At 33.3% G+C, this 18,743-nt stretch overlaps 1 protein-coding gene across 1 annotated transcript; it reads right to left on the bottom strand.

Moving 5' to 3' along the window:
* Positions 1 to 563: 563 nt before the first annotated feature.
* LOC106799246 (proline-rich receptor-like protein kinase PERK2) lies at positions 564 to 995 on the bottom strand. The gene has a single exon (XM_014777439.1). The coding sequence runs from the start codon at positions 993 to 995 to the stop codon at positions 564 to 566; it is 432 nt and encodes a 143-aa protein (XP_014632925.1).
* Positions 996 to 18,743: the final 17,748 nt, after the last annotated feature.

Raw genomic sequence — 18,743 nt, 5'->3', positions numbered from 1 at the left:
TAGAATAAGCTTGTACAGACTGGCTTCGAGGGCCAACACCTCCAAAAAAGAAGAAGACTAGAGGGAATAATTCTGTATTTTCATTGATGATCTTGTTTTATTTACAAGACTATTTATAATACTTTCCTAATAATTGAATTTGTCCTTTTGCTATGCAGGAATTTTACAAATATCAGATTTGTTATCTTTGTCCCCTGATGGCAGTAACTTATTCTAGCAAGATTATGCTACCAGCACAACCAATTTCCCTATATGAAGTCCTTAAGATACATTGGCTTTCCATTTCTAGTATTACTTCTTATATGCTATCATCTTCCTTCGGCCCTTTCTAACATTCCTAGCCCCATCAAAAACACCTTGTCCTCAAGGTGTTGGGCTTCAAACTATGACTTCAAATTCGAACCGGGATCCCAAATAGAAATTTGTGAATGAATGAGTGAATGAAGATTAGTGTTGCGGAAGTAGAGTCATTTTGCAGTGTCGATAGTAGCGTAAAAGAGGAAAGAGTGGTCGAGCTCCTTGTAGTGGTTGGGGTACTCCTTGCGGACTTGGGAAATGGTGATCTAGCGACGGTCAGAGGACGCGTGGGGGTTGTTGTTAGCAAGGAGGGGAACGAGCACAATGGGAAGCGGAGTCGGCAAGGGTGTGGGATGCGACTGTATGAGTGCGGGGGGTGGAGGTGAAGTCGGCATGGACGGCGGCATGGGCGACGGAGTCGGCATGGGTGACAAAGTTGGCGTGGGCAGCGGAGTCGGCAAGGGTGATTGGTTGTGTTGCATTGGTACGGGGCATGGAGGCACAGTTAGCTTAGAAGGCAAAGTCGACGGTGGTGACTGCACAGAGAAAGAAGATGGGTAGTGGTGGTTGGTTCTCAGAGGCAGTTTTAGAAGAAGGGCTTCCAATGTGGATTCAAGGCGGAGTTGAGCTGCAACAAGTTTGGCAATGGCGGCCTCGAGGCGGTCCACGCCCGCTGGAGAAGGTTCGACATCCGCCATTCGAGGTGGGTGCTAAAATGGAAGGGACAAAGGTGGTTGCTGAAATGAAGGAAAAGTTCCCTTGATACCAAACAGGCATAACAAACATTTGTGGGTGCTCTTAAAATCAATCCCAAGAGATTGAGCTGGATGTAAAAAAAGATGAGGGGTGTGGGGAAACGAAGGGGATGGATGCTACAGAAATGGTTGCTGGTGGGTGGCTGTGTGGAAAGGATGGCGTGGGAAGGGGTGATTCGGTAGGTGGTGTGGGTTGCAGTGGCTAGAGTGGGCTCTCAACAAAAGCACCAAAATGATAGAATAAGCTTACACAGACTGGCTTTTAGGGCCAACACCTCCAAAGAAGAAGAAGACTAGAGGGAATAATTCGGTATTTTCATTTATGATCTTGCTTTATTTACAAGGCTATTTATAATACTTTCCTAATAACTAAATTTGTCCTTTTGCTATGCAGGAATATTACAAATAAAAGATTTGTTATCTTTGTCCCTTGATGGCAAACAACTTATTCTAGCAAGATTATGCTATCATCATAGCCAATTTCCCTATATGAAGTCCCTAAGGTACGTTGGCTTTGTAATCTTTCTCTTGGGCTTATCTACTTTCTGCACCTGTGCTGGCTATTGTGGTTCCGGCTTCCATTTCTGATATTACTTCTGATATGCTATCATCTTCCTTTGGCCCTTCCTAACAGATTATATTTGAGATAAAATTATAAAAAATTCAAGAAGACACAAACATTATGCCATGTTCAACTCTTCAAAATTTCCTCTTTTAGTCAATGTCAACAATTATAACGTACATTTGGGGTCAGAAGTTTAAGACCCAACTCACAGAATTAATAATGTGAAACTTCTGACACCAAACTTCCAGAATTGAAACAAAGGAGTATGATTAATATAATACTATTTAGGAGCTTCCACGTACTGAATTTTAAGTGCATGGTTAAAACAATTGTGAATTGTTGTTAGTGGTGAAAATTTAGTTCACGTACGATGTTGATACCTTCTTAGTTCTTTGTTGTCTCTTCGTGTTCACTATTCAACACCCTTACTGTTGGTTGGGCGTGTGCCGAGATAGACTTTTCCCCTAAACTAGCACTACTAAAGAAAACATTTATTACAACGTGTCAACTACGACGGTCCACAAAAACCGTTTTAAAAAATATCCGGAATAATATTATAATAAATTTATTAATAACAAAAACGGTTATTTAAAAAACCGTCGTAATTCCTTATATATTTACACTTTTTTTTTGCTTTTTCTCTCTCATTACAGTTGTTAATTAGTTTTTTCTTGTTATTGTGACTTTGTCTCTCTCGCATCGGGCAGCCCACTGGTCACGCTTCTTCCCTCTCTCTCTGCCTCTTCTCCGCCTTTTTGTCTTCCCTCTCTTTGCCTCTTCTCTGAGTCTTTCTCTTCCCTCTCTCTACCTCTTTCTCTTCTCTTCATTTCCGACGTTGCCTCAATTCTCAGTAAACGGAGTTCGTTGGTACCACACATACAAACGAAACATCCTTCTCTTTCTTTTGGCTTCGATTTCTCTCTCCTCTTCCTCCTCAACTCGATCCCAATTCCACTAGGGTTAGGGTTTCATCACCCTTTTCCCCTTCTCAATTCTTGCTTTCCTCTTTTATCCGCTATCATTTTCGTTTATTAATTGATCATTCTTTCTCGTTTTGTTCTTTTTTGGTGAATCCAGGATTCAATTCCGAGTTTGTTAGATCCACAACAAGGTTTCGTTTCCCAGATTTTTTTGTAAAAAAAAAATTCTTCCTCTGTCTCAACTTTTTTACGGTAAGTCATCAAACTCTCAATTTTTTGGTATATTCCAATGTCGCCTTCTCTTCACTCTCCTGAGAAGCTAAGTTTAATGTCATTATCATAGTAGTGGAAAGTTGATAGTTGAAACCCCTTCATGGTTGCTGAAGTTCATTCAATAATCACCCAAGTAAGTTTAATAATAATTAATGTTATTGAAGCTATAGGTTTCGTGTTCATTTACAGCATTTGCAGGAAGCAAAAAAGTGTTGGTAGCTGAAATTCACGCTTACAACAGCAAGACTTTGCCTTAAAATAAAGAATCAAACGTTTCCTGGATTGGGTTCTCGGCAAATCAGGATCTGCTGCTTCAGTGCTTCACTATTTTTTTTGTCTTGAGGAGCACTTGGTGCAACTTTTCTTGTTCTACACAAGATTGAAAACAAGAGGTTGTGCATTGTTTCCTTTGTGTGTGTGTGTGTTCTGTGTGAATGTAATTGCTGGAATCATGCAGCATGAACTCTTAATGAATTTAATTTTGCTTATTGAAATCTTGTAGGTCCTCTGCTTCTCATCAATGTCTTTTGAGGTATTGATCAGACTTCTACTCCAAAGTAGAAGACATTTGGTTTTATGAATTTAGTATTCTTACAAAATGCTATGATCACCATGTGATGTGGCATTTTATTTGAAGTTAATTCCATCTGAATTATGAAGCTATTTTTTCTACAAATGTAATATATTAATAGTGGTTTCACTGACTTCATTGTTGAGGTTCTCCTTCATGGTTTTGAATGACTGTTTTCTTACGTTCTTAGTTCTGAAAAAAAATGGTGATATTGTCTCTCTTTCTCTCTGTGCGTTTCAGATGGACCTAATAGCAAAACTACATTACCCATATATTGTGGAGTACAAAGATGCTTGGGTGGAGAAGGAAAAGACTGTAAAATTCAGTCTTTCTTTTTCTTATTGAATTTTCATGTTCTGTAGGATGACTACATATGCATTATAACTGGCTATTGTGAAGGAGGAGACATGTAAGTTTGGTAATATCTGTTAGTGACACCATTGTTTCTAGCATAAATTAAGTTGTTGAATATTAATGGGTGTCTCCAAGTACGTATACTAGTTGTTCCTTTCCTTTTATTTCATTTTTTGTTATTTTTCTATAGCTTTCTATATTTGTTGGCGCTTGACATTGTTAAATATTAATGGACACGAAAAGATTATTTATATTATACTATAAATGCCTAGTATTCCTTTTGACATTCACGGAGTTCATTTTTTTCTAGTTAATATTATTTATATTATTATACTATAAATTTATTATAGAGTTTAAGCACAATTAAAACTAAGAGGTTTCATTACCACATCTTCAGGCTTTGCTGCTGGCTCTTGGTGATAGGAAGGGTATTAACCGGTTTGGTAACTTCTCTGCTCCACTTGATGAAGCATTAATACATGTTTCACTGGTAATTTGCATATTGTTTGTAGTAATAATCAATTATTTTTACTGTTAACATGTATGTTGTGGGAAAGTGTGATTTGTGATTTGTTCTTGCTTATAAACACATTTGAACTTTTTGTAGTAATAATCAATTATTCATACAGGTGCTGGTCATTTTTTAGTTCAATAATAAATAATAAGCAAAATACATTAATATTTTAGATTGTTTGAGAATTTAACTTTATATATCTTGTATAAAAAAATCTTAGAACCTTATTTTGACTATTCATACCTCTCTTAAAAGCATTTGAGTTTGGTTAGGTACATAGTAACATCAAATGAAGTGGTACCAGCAAAGGAAAGAAAGAAAGAAGGTAGTCTTTGCCTTGTAAAGAGGTGATACTCTTGCATTTAATTGTATTACTTTATGAATTTTTACAATCCGGCCTTAAATTTATAACTATTTCTTCAATTCTCAATTTAATTCAACCTTTTAAAAAAAATATTTAATTTATATGTTCAGTTAATGTAAATTAATATGAATTCATTGTGCTACAATATCATACTAATGAATTGGATGATAGGATGTAGTAATTTTCTATTTCTAGTCATTTACAATATTTATTTGCCACATTTTACGTGGAGTAATGTAACATAATCCATTTCAGTCACACAAATTAATCGCCTAATGAGAATCATTGAATTAGTTATTTCTGGTTCACATGAATAATTGAGTTGCATGTTTTTTGGTACAGTAGTTTTCAATTTTTTGTACATATTTGAGTTGCATTTGAGACCAAATAATATATTAACATAATTAGTATATACTAATATATGTTATTTTTAATTATTTATATTTTTTCTGATGGGATATGAACCAAAAAAATATCAATAATTAAAAATAATATTGAATTCAAGGACGGTGTTTACATCAGCAACATCTTTGAAAGTCATCATTTAAAGACGGTGCTTACCTCAACAACGTCTTTGAAAGTGGGCATTCAAAGACAGTGTTGATGTAAGCACCGTCTTAGAATGTTGACATTCAAAGACGGTGTTGAGGTAAGCACCGTCCTTGAAAGTTGCTTACTTTTTAAGACGGTGCTTTCAGACACGTCGTTGTAATTTGTAACCTTTGACGACGTTACATTCTAAAATGGGCGAAAAACGTCGTTGTATCTCACTTTGGACCATCGTTGAAGCCCTTTTTTATAGTGGTGTAGATAGTTTTTGAAACAAATTATCAAGAAGGTCTAGTAAGAGAAAAGCTCCCATGGAAGGATTTGTTTGGTGATGACCATTTGTCCTATAGTGGAAGGAGTCACTCTAAGGGGCGCTTCCAAGTGTTACTCATTTTTGCACATTATTTTTTGTTTTCACCTACTTTGGTAAGAAAGTGGCCAAGATAGAAGGGGGGAAAAAGCTTTTAGGGTGACAGAGATTCAGAATATTTTCTTTTGTTCTCTCGGAGTCTTACCATAATTTTCTAATCTTCTTCTTTTGTTTCTAAAATTGATTTTTCCAATTTTCCTCGAATTTTTGTCAGGTATTTTATTTTTATGTTCATATTAAAAAGATTGGAGTATCCGTGGATAGCTATTGTTCAAGGTTTATAATTATTAATTAGTTTTCCTATGGAAAATGAGAGTTTTATTATGTGTGCATACCAACTATGATGTTAATTAATGTTATGAGCATAAGAAAAATAGTTTTCGTGTAAATCCATTGTAGGAGAGGATTTGGTTTTGATATAGTCATCAATATCTAAGGTAATGCTTGTCTAGGTCTTCCAGGTGTTCAATATAAATAAGAAGAATTTATAGTTTGAGCTAGCATAAGTCTTATGTACTTATAAATTTTACACACAAAAAAACACTATACTAAGATAGATTCATGCAGGCACGATACTAGTAACTCATTGTTGTTAGTTACAAGTTGGTCTGTAATAGATCACGATTCATGAACACCGTGATTCAGGTATGCAAATTACCTTATTTGTTCAGCTAACACAGCCTAGAATTATTCAAGAAAATTCTATTAAAATAGTAGAATTAAGTATTATTATTAGCTTGTTATTGGTGCCTTGGATAATATAGGATAGGACTTTCTACCCATTAAACTCATAATGATTCTAGTTGTAACATCCATTTTTTTAAAATAAATTAAAAATGATTTTATTTAAAAATAAATATAGTTTTAAAAAATTATGGGATTTTTATAATTAAATAAATAAGGAGAAATAATTTTATTAATTAAAATAATGGTTTGAAGGAAAATAAAAATAATATTTTATTTATTCATTTAATAGTAAATAAAATAGGATTCTTGTTTATAAAATAATAAAAATAAAAAAGAGTAAATATTATTATGAGAGTATCCTAGCTACAAATAGATATATTAGGTCAATTTTTACATTGAGAATACATTTCTATACTCTATTTCTCTCAAATTCGTTTTCCCTCATCCTTCTTCCAAAACCCTCATTTTTTCAGTAAAACAACAATTTCAGACTCGTTAATCATTGGATCATTGTGAAATTTGAACCCTAAGTTTGGAACTCATTTTTGAACATACTTACCGTTGAGATTTATAAAATAATGTATGTGGTGAAGGGAATATCCCTCGCATAGAGCTCTTTATTTTTCTTGCATACACCTAAATTTATCTCAATAAAACTAAGATCTTGGACTAATTAACTGTTAGATTATCGTGAAAGTTGAACACCATATATGGAATTCATTTTGGTACGTCTTCACCATTGGGATTTGTAAATTAATATCTGTGGATGGAGAAATGCTTATCACATGAAGATAGTGCAATAAAGGCTCTAATCCTTTCTCCTTCTCCAACGCTTGAAAATCCTAGCAAAGCAACTAGAAGAAAAGCTTGGAGAATCTTAGGAAAACTCTAAAGATTCCTCCATCACTGTCGGATTACACAAGTGAGTCCATTTAGAGGTAAGAGATGAGTTATTCACAATTGGAAAGTAGTGAGAACATGTGTAGGGATCCTTAAATGATCAATTGGAATGAGTTTTAGGGGTGTTTCTACAAATTTTGATTCTATCTTTACAATTATAATTATGAATTATAGATGTTTGAAGGACCATTGATGTCTTGGTGAGAAATTATTGTGAAATTGATGTGTTCTTGTATTGAGTCTGAATCCTAAAAATTATTTTTTTTCTAATTAATGTGAATTGTACTCTAAATAATCTTCTCTTTAATTGCTTATTTTATAAAAATTATTGTCTTTGTTTTGTGTCTTCCCACGATGATGATCAACATGTTATATATACATTGTAATAATAAAACAATAAATTAAAGAAAGTTGCAAAGTTAATGCCTAGTAGTAATTTCTTTTGATATAATTTTAATTTAATTATTGTAGAAACTCCTTTTAATTGAAAATAATATAGTTTAATTTAATATATATATATATATATATATATGTCTTGTGTTATGCAAATATTACTATTGTGTAATGTGTATATGATTTATGAGACATGATAAATTGCTATAATGAGATTATATTATTGTTGTTGAGATTGAGTATAAGTGCAAAGTTGAACATGTGTTAATTTTTGAGATACACATAAACATGTGATGGTGGATTGTGACATTGTGAGATGTTAAATGGTGGACATGGGATATGGTTTTGAATAAGTGTGTGATTAACGCTTGATGTGACAATACTTGTGTTGTGAGCTGTGAATTGTACAATAACCTGACTAGTATTTACCTTGAGAAAAATGTTTATGCGCGAAGTGTTAAAGGAAAAATATAGGGTCCCAAGTTAGGAACCTAAAGTGTTAAAGTGTAGCATAATGTGTTAAACATGTTTCAAACATGACTGAGATCGTGTGTATTGTATAATTCATGAGCATTGTTTATGTGCAAAAATTGTTTTAGGAGTTGGACCTTAATCAGGAAGGTGAGGTCCTAACGGATTCTTCAGAGTCTAGGCCTTAGTGTTAAAGACACTCAGTTTGAGTGCTCCTTTAAACCTATGTTGATCTCATATGGTTGAAACATTCTCACAAAACAAAGTGACCTTGACTGGTCACCTTATGATTTTACTTAGTGAGAGTGACCTAACATACCCATTATGTGGCATGTCTTGTTATGTACTCTTAAGTGCTCCAATGTTATTTTTTACTGACATGGTAGCACATTGCATATAAGCTTGAGTCTTAGTATAATTGTTGCATAATGCATGTGAATTGTTTATTATGAAATTGATGAGTGTTGTTACGTATTGACTCGAGTGTGTGATTCATGTGTAATGTGATTAGTGATTGAAAAAAGAATTTGTAAGTGATATAGTGGTGAAGTGACGTGGTAAGTTGAGCTATGTTATAAATAACTCTATAATTTATTTTGATTATGTCTTTGTTTATCTATATTTTATTTAGAAATGTGATAATTCACTTCCTGTGTGTTGTTTGTGTTTGGATCCTATGATGATCTTGAACCTTATGTTCGTGAGAGTAGATAATTAGGTAAATGACTTCAAAGAACCTCGTGCTAGAGGACGCAGTGACACAATGCTTAGATAGGATGTGACATTGGGGCATGATTTTTTATGTCAGTACATGATGTTATTTTACTTTACTTTATTTCACTATTTCACAAGATTTCTTTTGTAAACTTTGACAAATTTGTTTTGAGTCGGATATGTTTATAATTAGTTTTATTTGATAATAGTGAAGCGAATGTGACCTTTTACCCACATGAATTTGTGTATGTAATTTTTATAAAATTGGTTTAATTAAATTATGCATTTTTATATATTTTTCTTATTTATAATATGACGAGGTAGAGGGTATCACACCATGTTTGAGGCTAAAACCTTTAAGAATATATTTGGGTAGAATCAAATTTTGTGAAAAAAAATTTGAGGTTGGCTTTTCATTCGCCGAGGTAAGCATGTTGTCCTTGACAATTTGATATCATAGTAGAAGAATGATTCATTTGTCAACTTTATGATATTAAATGACCTTGTTTTTCGATGCAACCCGATATGAGATTGCTTGACAAGTTGAGATTCCTGATATCTTCAAACACAAGAAAATGGGAGTAATTTAGACACCAGCTGAATCCAACATGAGGATCACTCGCATGAGAAAGATCAAGTTTGGCCACTCGACTTGTGGTGGCATTACACTCGACTCTATCCCATTCGCAATAGTTGGTGATGTTGTTGTTTACCCAAGGTAAATTGTTGTCAAAGTAGGCACTATTGATAGGAAGCAGAGCTTCTCTCTCATGCTTGATGCTTCCAACACTCTTCACAAAACAACACTTCCAGTAATACCAAGATCACTGAAAACATGCACACACTACTACTCTTCATTCTTGTCTGTGTTTTTTGATAGAATGAACTCAGGGTTATATATAAGATTATACCTACTATTTTGTGACTCAATCATTGCCAAAGTTACAATGCGGCATGGCATCAAACTTCAAAGAAGTTGCCTTCCTTATCTCAAAGACTTTATGCGTATGGAAAGTTGAATGTACATAGACTCACTTCTACGAAAGCTTTAAAAATGCTGCTTTTCTTTTTTTATTTTTATGAATAAGACACTAACTTTTAATATTGAATTTGGAATGTTTCTTTCCTTTGAAAGTGAATTTTTAGACAAATTAGTAGCTCAGGAAAAATTTATATTTGACATCACATCATTAATCAAAGTAAGCAAAGTCTAACATTACAATGAGTCTTAAAACATTTTTGGAGTAATGATAGATAGACTGCCTAACAATAAAACCATCCATTCAACACTCGCTTATATGATATAAAATATATTAGTTTATTATTTAATGTTTGAGAAAAAGTGAAAAGAAAAGGAAAAAAATCAAATGAAAAGGGAGATTTGGCTCTTATAACTGCTTATTATGAATATATTTTGGAGTTAAATTATATAGGAATTTGTAATTTTTCTCTCCTAATTTTTCCTTTTTGAGTAAATAATTGTTAAATTAATATTATTTAAGTTTTTGCGCAGAAAATATTAAAAGTGATGAATTTATGATGCTTAGTGAGTAACATAAAACTGATTAAGGAAAGCGAGTTGATTAAGGAAAGCATAGCTAATTAAGAAAAGCAAGCTAATTGAGAAAAACAAGGTTAATTAAGGAAAGAAGACTAATTGAGGAAAACATGATTAATTAAGGGAAAAAAGACTAATTAAGGAAAGTAAGGATAATTAAGGAAAACATAATAATTAAGGAAATTAAAGGTGGGTTTAGTGCAAGAAGTCCACTAATCTGCACCTATAAAAGAAGAAGAGAGAAAAAGGAAAAGACTGGCAGATATTCCAACAAATGTTAGAAGAAGGAGAAGCAAACATTGAGAGTCATTCTTTCCTTCTACTCCATTTCTTATATTTTCCCCATTTACTAAATATTTCTCTCTTGCAATTGTAAAACCTTCATGACAATGAAAGGCTAAACACCCTTTGTTGGGAACTTGGCAACCAACTATGTAATTTATCTTCTTATAAATTTGTGAATATTATATTTTGCATTATTTTTTCTTGCGCTTAATATTATTGTTTGTGGCTTGATCACCCATTTTCATGGTAAGTTTTAGGGGTAGTGTTGGGAAACACTATTTTCTAATAGAACTGGGAAAGAGTATCTAAATAAAGTCATCACTATGGATAGGTTGATATTTATTTAGTATGTTATACATCTCTATTCTTAATGCAATTTACCATTTTAGCTCTCCAAAGGGATTTGGAAGAGAAAATAGATAAATTAGGTTCTTTCACAAGGGAGACCAAAGTTAGAGTATACTAGTAGATGCAGGTGTAAATTGGAAATAATTATAAATAGAGAAGAATCACTAACATTACATCCAGGAGTAGCTCTGGAAGACTAAGGGGGTGTTTGGTTTGGTTGTTTCTAGTTTTCATTTTCACTGAAAATAGAAAATGGTGATGAAAATGTGTTTGGTAGGATTTTTGAAAATATTTTCAGTGAAAATATTTTTCCAAACGAAGCAGAAAATGAAAACAAGAAAGTCTCATTTTCAGCATTTTTAGTTGAAAACAGAAATCTCATTTTGGGTAAAATGAAAACGCGATGACAAAGAATTTAATTTTAAGCAAACCTAAAAATACAAGAAGACAAAAAGTCAATATATCATAAATTTTCGGTGTTTTTATTTCCTGAAAACAGAAAACAAGAAGTCAAACCAAACATGTTTTCAGAATTCTAATCTTTTGAAAATGAAAACAGTTTTCAGAAAATGAAAACAAAAAATGAAAATGCAAACTAAACACATCCTAAGTTTTCAATATTCTCATCTTCTGAATTTTCTTCTACAATAATATTGAATTTTCTCATCTTTTCTGTCTTTAATTAATTAATTTAAATTCTTGTTTAATTTTTCCTTTTGTTTGATTTAATTTTCTGTAAAGTGAAAATGCAAACCAAACACACCCTAAGTTTTCAATATTTTCATCTTCTGAATTTTCTTCTACAATAATATTGAATTTTCTCATCTTTTTCTGTCTTTAATTAATTAATTTAAATTCTTGTTTAATTTTTCCTTTTGTTTGATTTAATTTTCTGTCAATTTAAATTATTGTTTTTCTTATAACTTTTCAAAACAATTTTCTTTAAGTTCTTTTATTAATAAAATATTCATCTTCCTAAGTATAAACAAAGTCCCTATGGATTCAACACTCGGACTTCCATTTTAACTTTACTACTTGGGACGTATTGGTACACTTGCCAATCAATCCAACAATAGGCTCATTCAGGGTAGAACATTTATCCCCCTTTCCTCAGTGTGTCCAAAGCATTTTGTTCCTCTTCTCTATAAATTTTTGTCTCCACTCCCGATATCAAATTTCACCGTTCACTTTCGCATTTGATTTCCAACATGGTGAAGGATTAAAAAGCTTCATTTGCAAGTTTAACCTTTGTTAATTTGTTTCTTGTTTATTTTGACTTGGGTGTCAAGTTGGAAAAAGTAGTGTCTGTGACTTGGGTGGATGCATGTGTGAGTTATTAATAGCTTTATTAGTCATAATTAGTAATTAATAATCTATCAGGGGATCCAAAATCACGATTTATAAAAATTAGGAGACCAAATATTACAATTACAAATTAGGGAAACAAAAATCATGGATTTGAAAAATTAGGAAGATCAAAATTATAATTTAACAAAAAAAATATCAATTATAATTGTTTTTATATAAAAAAACAACACATTCTTATTTTAATTTTTCAAGGGGAAAAGAAAGACAAAAGATATAAGGAAGTTTGACAAAGTGCTAAAAAAATTATATGACTAACCATGTTGAGTTTACAATATAAATAAATAATAAATTAAGAAATTATCAGACCCAATTCTTTTATAAGATAATAGAATTTTGTTATTTATTATTTATAATGAACAATTCGACAACCTGTGTTCATTGTGAAATATAGTTATTTAAATAATATAATTGGAGGTGAAATTGGGAGGGAAATGTTTTTATTAAGATCACATAGATAGATTTGTTTGTGGGGACAATAATGAATTAAGGATAGGCATGAAAACACGATGGATAAGAAGTGTGTTTGACTCTCTCCTTCCTTTTACAAAAGGTGTTGGAGTACAAGTGTGAGGTGAAGTCTCACATCAGATTAAAGTGGAAAGTTTGAGTACCATATAAGTGAGGAGAAGACCCATAAACCAGAGCCTTAAGGTTTTGGGTTAGAGTGTGGTGTTAGGTTTCCTTACGTGGTGGCTCGTGGTCCACAGGTGTAAATTTCCCTGGTGTTTCCTCTCCTCGAATCTCCCTAACAGTTGGTATCAGAGTCGATGGTTCGACTTGGTGACCGGCTCAAACGAGTGATGGCGGCACAACATGCCCCACAGATGGAGCGGTAGTGCAAGTACCACAGTTAGCCACAATGACTATACTCGTGGATGATAAAGACTTCTCCTCGAGGGGGAGACTACCATGTGGAAGATACTCACATTTAAGGGGGAGATGTGTTGGAGTACAAGTGTGAGGTAAAGTCCCACATCGGGTAAAAGTGCAAAGGTTGAGTACCATATAAGTGAGGAGAAGACCCATAAACCTGAGCCTTAAGGTTTTGGGTTAGAGTGTGGTGTCAGGTTTTTGGGTTAGAGTGTGATGTCAAGTTTCCTTATGTGGTGGCTCGTGGTCCACATGTGTTTCCTCCCCTCGAATCTCCCTAACAAGTGGTTGTTAGTATACAACAATAAGAAGAAGAGAAAGGAATAAAGAGAAAAGAGAGAAGACACAAAGTTTAACGTGGTTCAGCATACAATGTATGTGCCTACGTCCACGGAAAAGAACTTTTTATTACTTTCACACTTTTACACACATTTGAAGCTTACAAGGTATCTCTATATATAACACTAATGAGACACAAGTTTTACAAACCAAGCAATGTGGGACAAGGAACTAAGACCAAAAAACTCTAAAATTCTCCCACTTAGGGTCTAAGTTCCAAACTCTAGCAGCTCCTTGTAAGCAATAAGTTCATCAACTCTTTACCTAGGGTAGTGCCTTCATCTTCAATTATCCTTGAAGGCCAACCGAGGCAATGCAAAGCCTCAGCTTATCAGTTGTAACAGCTTTAGTCAACATATCAGTTGGATTCTCTTATCCTAAGATCTTCAGCAAAGATAAGTCTCCATCATTTATCAACTCCTTGATAAAATGGTCTATGTCACATCTGTTGAATCCTGAGTTGCTCATAAACTCATTAAGCTTCTTGTACCACTGCCTCGGTGCTTGTTTCAAGCCATATAAACTTTTATGAAGCTTGCACACAAGATTTTCCTTGCCTGGCACTTCAAAACCTTCTGGTTAGGTCATATAGATGTCTTCCTCTAAATCCCCATGCAAGAATGTAGTTTTAACATCTAATTACTCCAAGTGAAGATTCTCTGCAGCTACAATACTTAGAATAAGTCTGATGGTAGTCATCTTTACAACTGGAGAGAAGATCTCTATGAAATCAATTCCTTGTTTCTGTTGAAACCCTTTCACCACAAGTCTCACCTTGTATCTTTTTCTATCGTCAGATTCTTCTTTTAGCCTATAGACTCACTTATTCTGTAAAGCTTTCTTTCCTTCGGGTAATTTAATTAAAGACCACGTCTTGTTCTTATGAAGGGATGTCATCTCATCTTTTATTGCTAGCTCCCACTCAATAGAGTCATTCCCCTGCGTAGCCTCACTGAAACATTCTGACTCACCAGCATCAGTTAACAACAAATAATGCAATGAAGGGGAATACCTATCTGGTGGTACTGAAATTCTATTAGATTTTCTTGGAGGAGTTGATGGTTTTGGTTCTGACTCAACCTCTATGCCTATAATCTAGTTTCTATTGGCTACATCACTTTCTAAAATTTCTTCAAGTGTTGCTTTCTCAGTAATTTCTGACAGTTTACCTGCACATGTAGATTCTGTAGAAAATTTGTCCTAATAAAATAAGTTCTCATTAAAAATGACATTTCTGCTTCTGATAACTTTCTTGTTTTGGTCATCCCAAAACCTGTAGTCATACATGTCAGATCCATAACCAATAAAATAACACTTCCTCGCCTTCGGATCCAATTTATCTCTACTATTAGAGTCTGTCAATATATATGAAACACAACCAAAAATTCTCAAATGTGAAAGTTTTACCTCCTTTGAAGACTATACTTCTTCGGGCAACTGATAATTCAAAGGAACTGATGGTCCTCTATTGATGAGATATGTTGCTGTGTTTATTGCTTCTGCCCAGAATGCTTTAGGCAAGCCAGATTGGATCCGTATACACCTCGCTCTCGTTCAAGGTTCTATTCATCCATTCTGCAACACCGTTTTGCTCAGGTGTTCCTGGTATTGTCTTGATCATTCTGATCTCATGTTCTGAACAAAAGTCTTTAAACTCCTGACTATCATATTCCCCGCCACTGTCAGATTTCAAACTTTTAACCTTTAGATCTATATGATTTTCAACTTCTGTTTTTCACCTTTTAAACACAAAAAATACATCAAATTTATTTTTAAGAAAATAAACCCATACCTTTCTGGTAGAGTCGTCGATAAAGGTGACATAATAGCGTGAGTTTCCAACAAATTTCACTGGGGTTGGCCCCCAAACATCTGTGTGCACCAATTCTAGCTTTTCAACTTTAGTTGTCTTCCCTGCCCTTGAGAAGCTAACATTTTTTTGCTTTCCAAAGATACAGTGTTCACAAACACCAACATCAACATGCTTCAAGCTTGATAGCTTACCTGTTGCCACCATAAGCTTCATTCCTTTTTTACTAATGGGTCCAAGTCTTCGATGCCACAGGGTTGAATTATTGACAGTCTCAGTAACTACTACCATATCCTCATCTGCAATCATGTAAGGAGCTCATCACTTCTTTCCACGAGCCACAACGAGATTACCTTTTCTTACCTTCCAAGCTTCATCTCCAAAAGTTGTGTAATGCCCCTCATCATCTAACTTTCCTATAGATATTAAATTTCTCTTTAAGGCAAGAATATGTCTAACATTGTGCAATGTCCATGGGGATCCACTGGAGGTCTTGATGTTGATATCACCTCTTCCGACAATGTCAAGAGATTTTCCATCTGCAAGGTAAACTTTCCCAATTCTTTCTGAAATATATTTAGATAATAAATCTTTAGAGGGAGTAGTGTGGAACGACACACTTGAGTCCATAATCCATGAATCAACAGGACTATCCAAGCTGCAAATTAATGCATCATCAAATTCATCAATTGTTGCATTTATGGATTCATCATCATTGTGCTTCTTGTTTTTGTGAGTCTTGTTCTTCTCTGGTGCCTTGCACTGATTGGTAAAGTGACCTCTCTTGTCACAATTCCAGCATATAATGTCACTTTGAAATTTTGTCTGACCTTTCCCTCTTGACTTTGATCTGGCTCGAGCATTCTGACCCTTTTGGGTAGTCTTTCCCCTGCCTTCAGTATTCAATGCTGAATTGGAAACATGACTAGAAGATTCTCCTGAATCTCTCTTACGAACATCTTCGCTTAAGATTAAGTCACGGATGTCATTTAAGTTTTAATGTGTTCTTCCTTGTAGAACTATTGACTGTAGCAACAGTTGCAGCCTAACTATCCGGTAGTGATGACAATAGAATCAATGCATTCACCTCATCCTCAAATTTAATGTGCACTGACTCCAACTGGGCAAGAATAGTATTAAATTCATTAATATGATCAGTTACAAAGATACATTCTCCCATCTTGAGGTTGAACAACCGACACACCAAGTAGACTTTGTCAGTTGCCGACGGCTTCTCATACATATCTGATAACGCCTTCATTAAGTTTGTAGTAGTCTTCTCATTTACGATGTTGAACGCGGCGTTCTTGACTAATGTCAATTTGATCACACCAAAAGCCAGTCGATCTAGCAAGTTCCATTCTTCTTTCTTCATGTCGTTTGGCTTAACCCCTGATAAGGGTTGATACAACTTCTTCTGATATAGATAATCCTATATCTGCATCTTTCAAAAGCTGAAATCTCTGTCATCGAACTTCTCGATCTTCACCTTTCCCTCTTCTAATGCCATTGCTACCACTGCTTTCATTGCCTCCTCTAAACTGAGAAGACTCCCACTAATTCCTATAAATTAAGGAAATATCGTGGAGTAACCAAAAGCTCTTGATACCAGTTGTTAGTATAGAGCAATAAGAAGAAGAGAAAGGAATAAAGAGAAAAGAGAGAAGACACAAAGAAGTTTGACGTGGTTCAGCACACAATGTATATGCCTACGTCCACAGCCATACTAAGAGAACTTTTTATTACTTGCACACTTTTGCACACATTTGAAGCTTAGGTGTCTCTATATATAGCACTAATGAGACACAAGTTTTACAAACCAAGCGATGTGGGACAAGAAACTAAGACCACAAAACTCTAACAAAAGACAAGATGAGTTTGGAATTAGATTCACAAAAGGTAGGATAAAAAATATAAATTCGTTCGATTTCTATTTAACGAGTTTGAATAAATTCATGGAATATTTGTCTCAATTTTTTTTAAAACATTATATATATATATATATATATATATATATATACATATATATAACATGAAAATGATTATTTTATGCGAAAATGAGAATAATCAATCTCAATTGTTAGATTAAAATAAAAGAATAAGATTAAAATATTTTAAATTGAAATCAAAACTTTATTTAACAATAAAATCTCTAAAATATTTACTAAATAGAAATTTCCCAAACTTATATCATCTTATCATCAACATGATCATTACCACCATCTTGGTTGTTTCCGTCACAATTGCTATCATTGATCGGCAACCACTATCAGGCAACAGAGAGGAAGCAACGATCATGTTGGTAATCAAAGTGATGGTGGTGGTGATTGTGACAACAATTTTGACATAATTTTTTTTTTCAAAATAAGGGACATAAATTAAACCAAGATAAAAAAAATATATGACATATCATATGAGAGGAATGTATCTTACGAGAGTAAGAAGATTCAATTTGACTCGGATAATCAAATATGAATAATCAATATTTAATTTCATGTGATTGTTTAAATTTATATATTAAATCTTAACTCTTGATATGTAATTATATGATTTAGATTTAATTTTTTTTATATAAGATGTTTCCTCTCATTTTATTTATATATATATATATATATATATATATATATATAAGAGGTTCAATTACTAACTATAAGAGGTCTTTCAATTTCTATATCTAAAATCATCATCTTTCAATTTCTATATCTAAAATCATCATCTTTTAATTCTTACGCATACCATTTTTTTTATAAAATAAAAGTAAAATGAATAATTAAACATATTAGTATACACAATGAGCAGCCGAACATGTTTGGGAATGGGCTCAAATCTAACCTTGAGTGTTTTTACAAGTTAATAAAAATTGGAATTCGAATCCAAATTTAGTCATAGGGCCGGCTAAAGCATAAAGGAGCCCAAGTTCTTGCTTTAGCCCCCAAATTAATATCTTATACAATTAATATTTTATATAATTTGTAATGTATGTTATTCTAATGTAGTGAGCCAATTTTCTTGTAGAACAGAGAGTGATGCTGCAAATCTACAATATTTGTACGGTGATACTCAAATCTCTTTTATAGTTTTGTGTCACTTAAAAAATTAATTACTTATTAATTACAATATATATTAACGTTATTTTTTAATTGGATATGTCCTAATGTGAGTCACGATGGGACGTTAAAATAAAAAAATTGATAAATTATTTTCTAAAAAAGAAAAAACTTGAGAAGATGTTACTAACGTTTATTTAAGAAAAATATCGAAAAAATAAAAAAGGATAAGAAATGGTCTACGATTTGAGAAAAAGGATTGGAGAGTCATTTACGCACGAGGAATGTGTTAACACCCACACATCCATCATGAAGACAACAGCCTTTAATCGAGTGTGTTAAAAATAAAGTGATTTAATTATTTATCTTCTCTTGAAAACTTGAATTATATTTTGTTATATTATTTTTTATTTAGAAAAGG

Source organism: Glycine max, chromosome 7 (genome assembly GCF_000004515.6).
Source record: "Glycine max cultivar Williams 82 chromosome 7, Glycine_max_v4.0, whole genome shotgun sequence".
NCBI lineage: Eukaryota > Viridiplantae > Streptophyta > Magnoliopsida > Fabales > Fabaceae > Glycine > Glycine max.
This window is presented reverse-complemented; position numbering and strand designations above follow the sequence as displayed.

Excerpts from the sequence above, each read along its gene's own strand:
- LOC106799246 (XM_014777439.1), bottom strand. The coding sequence starts at position 995 with ATGGCGGATGTCGAACCTTCTCCAGCGGGCGTGGACCGCCTCGAGGCC.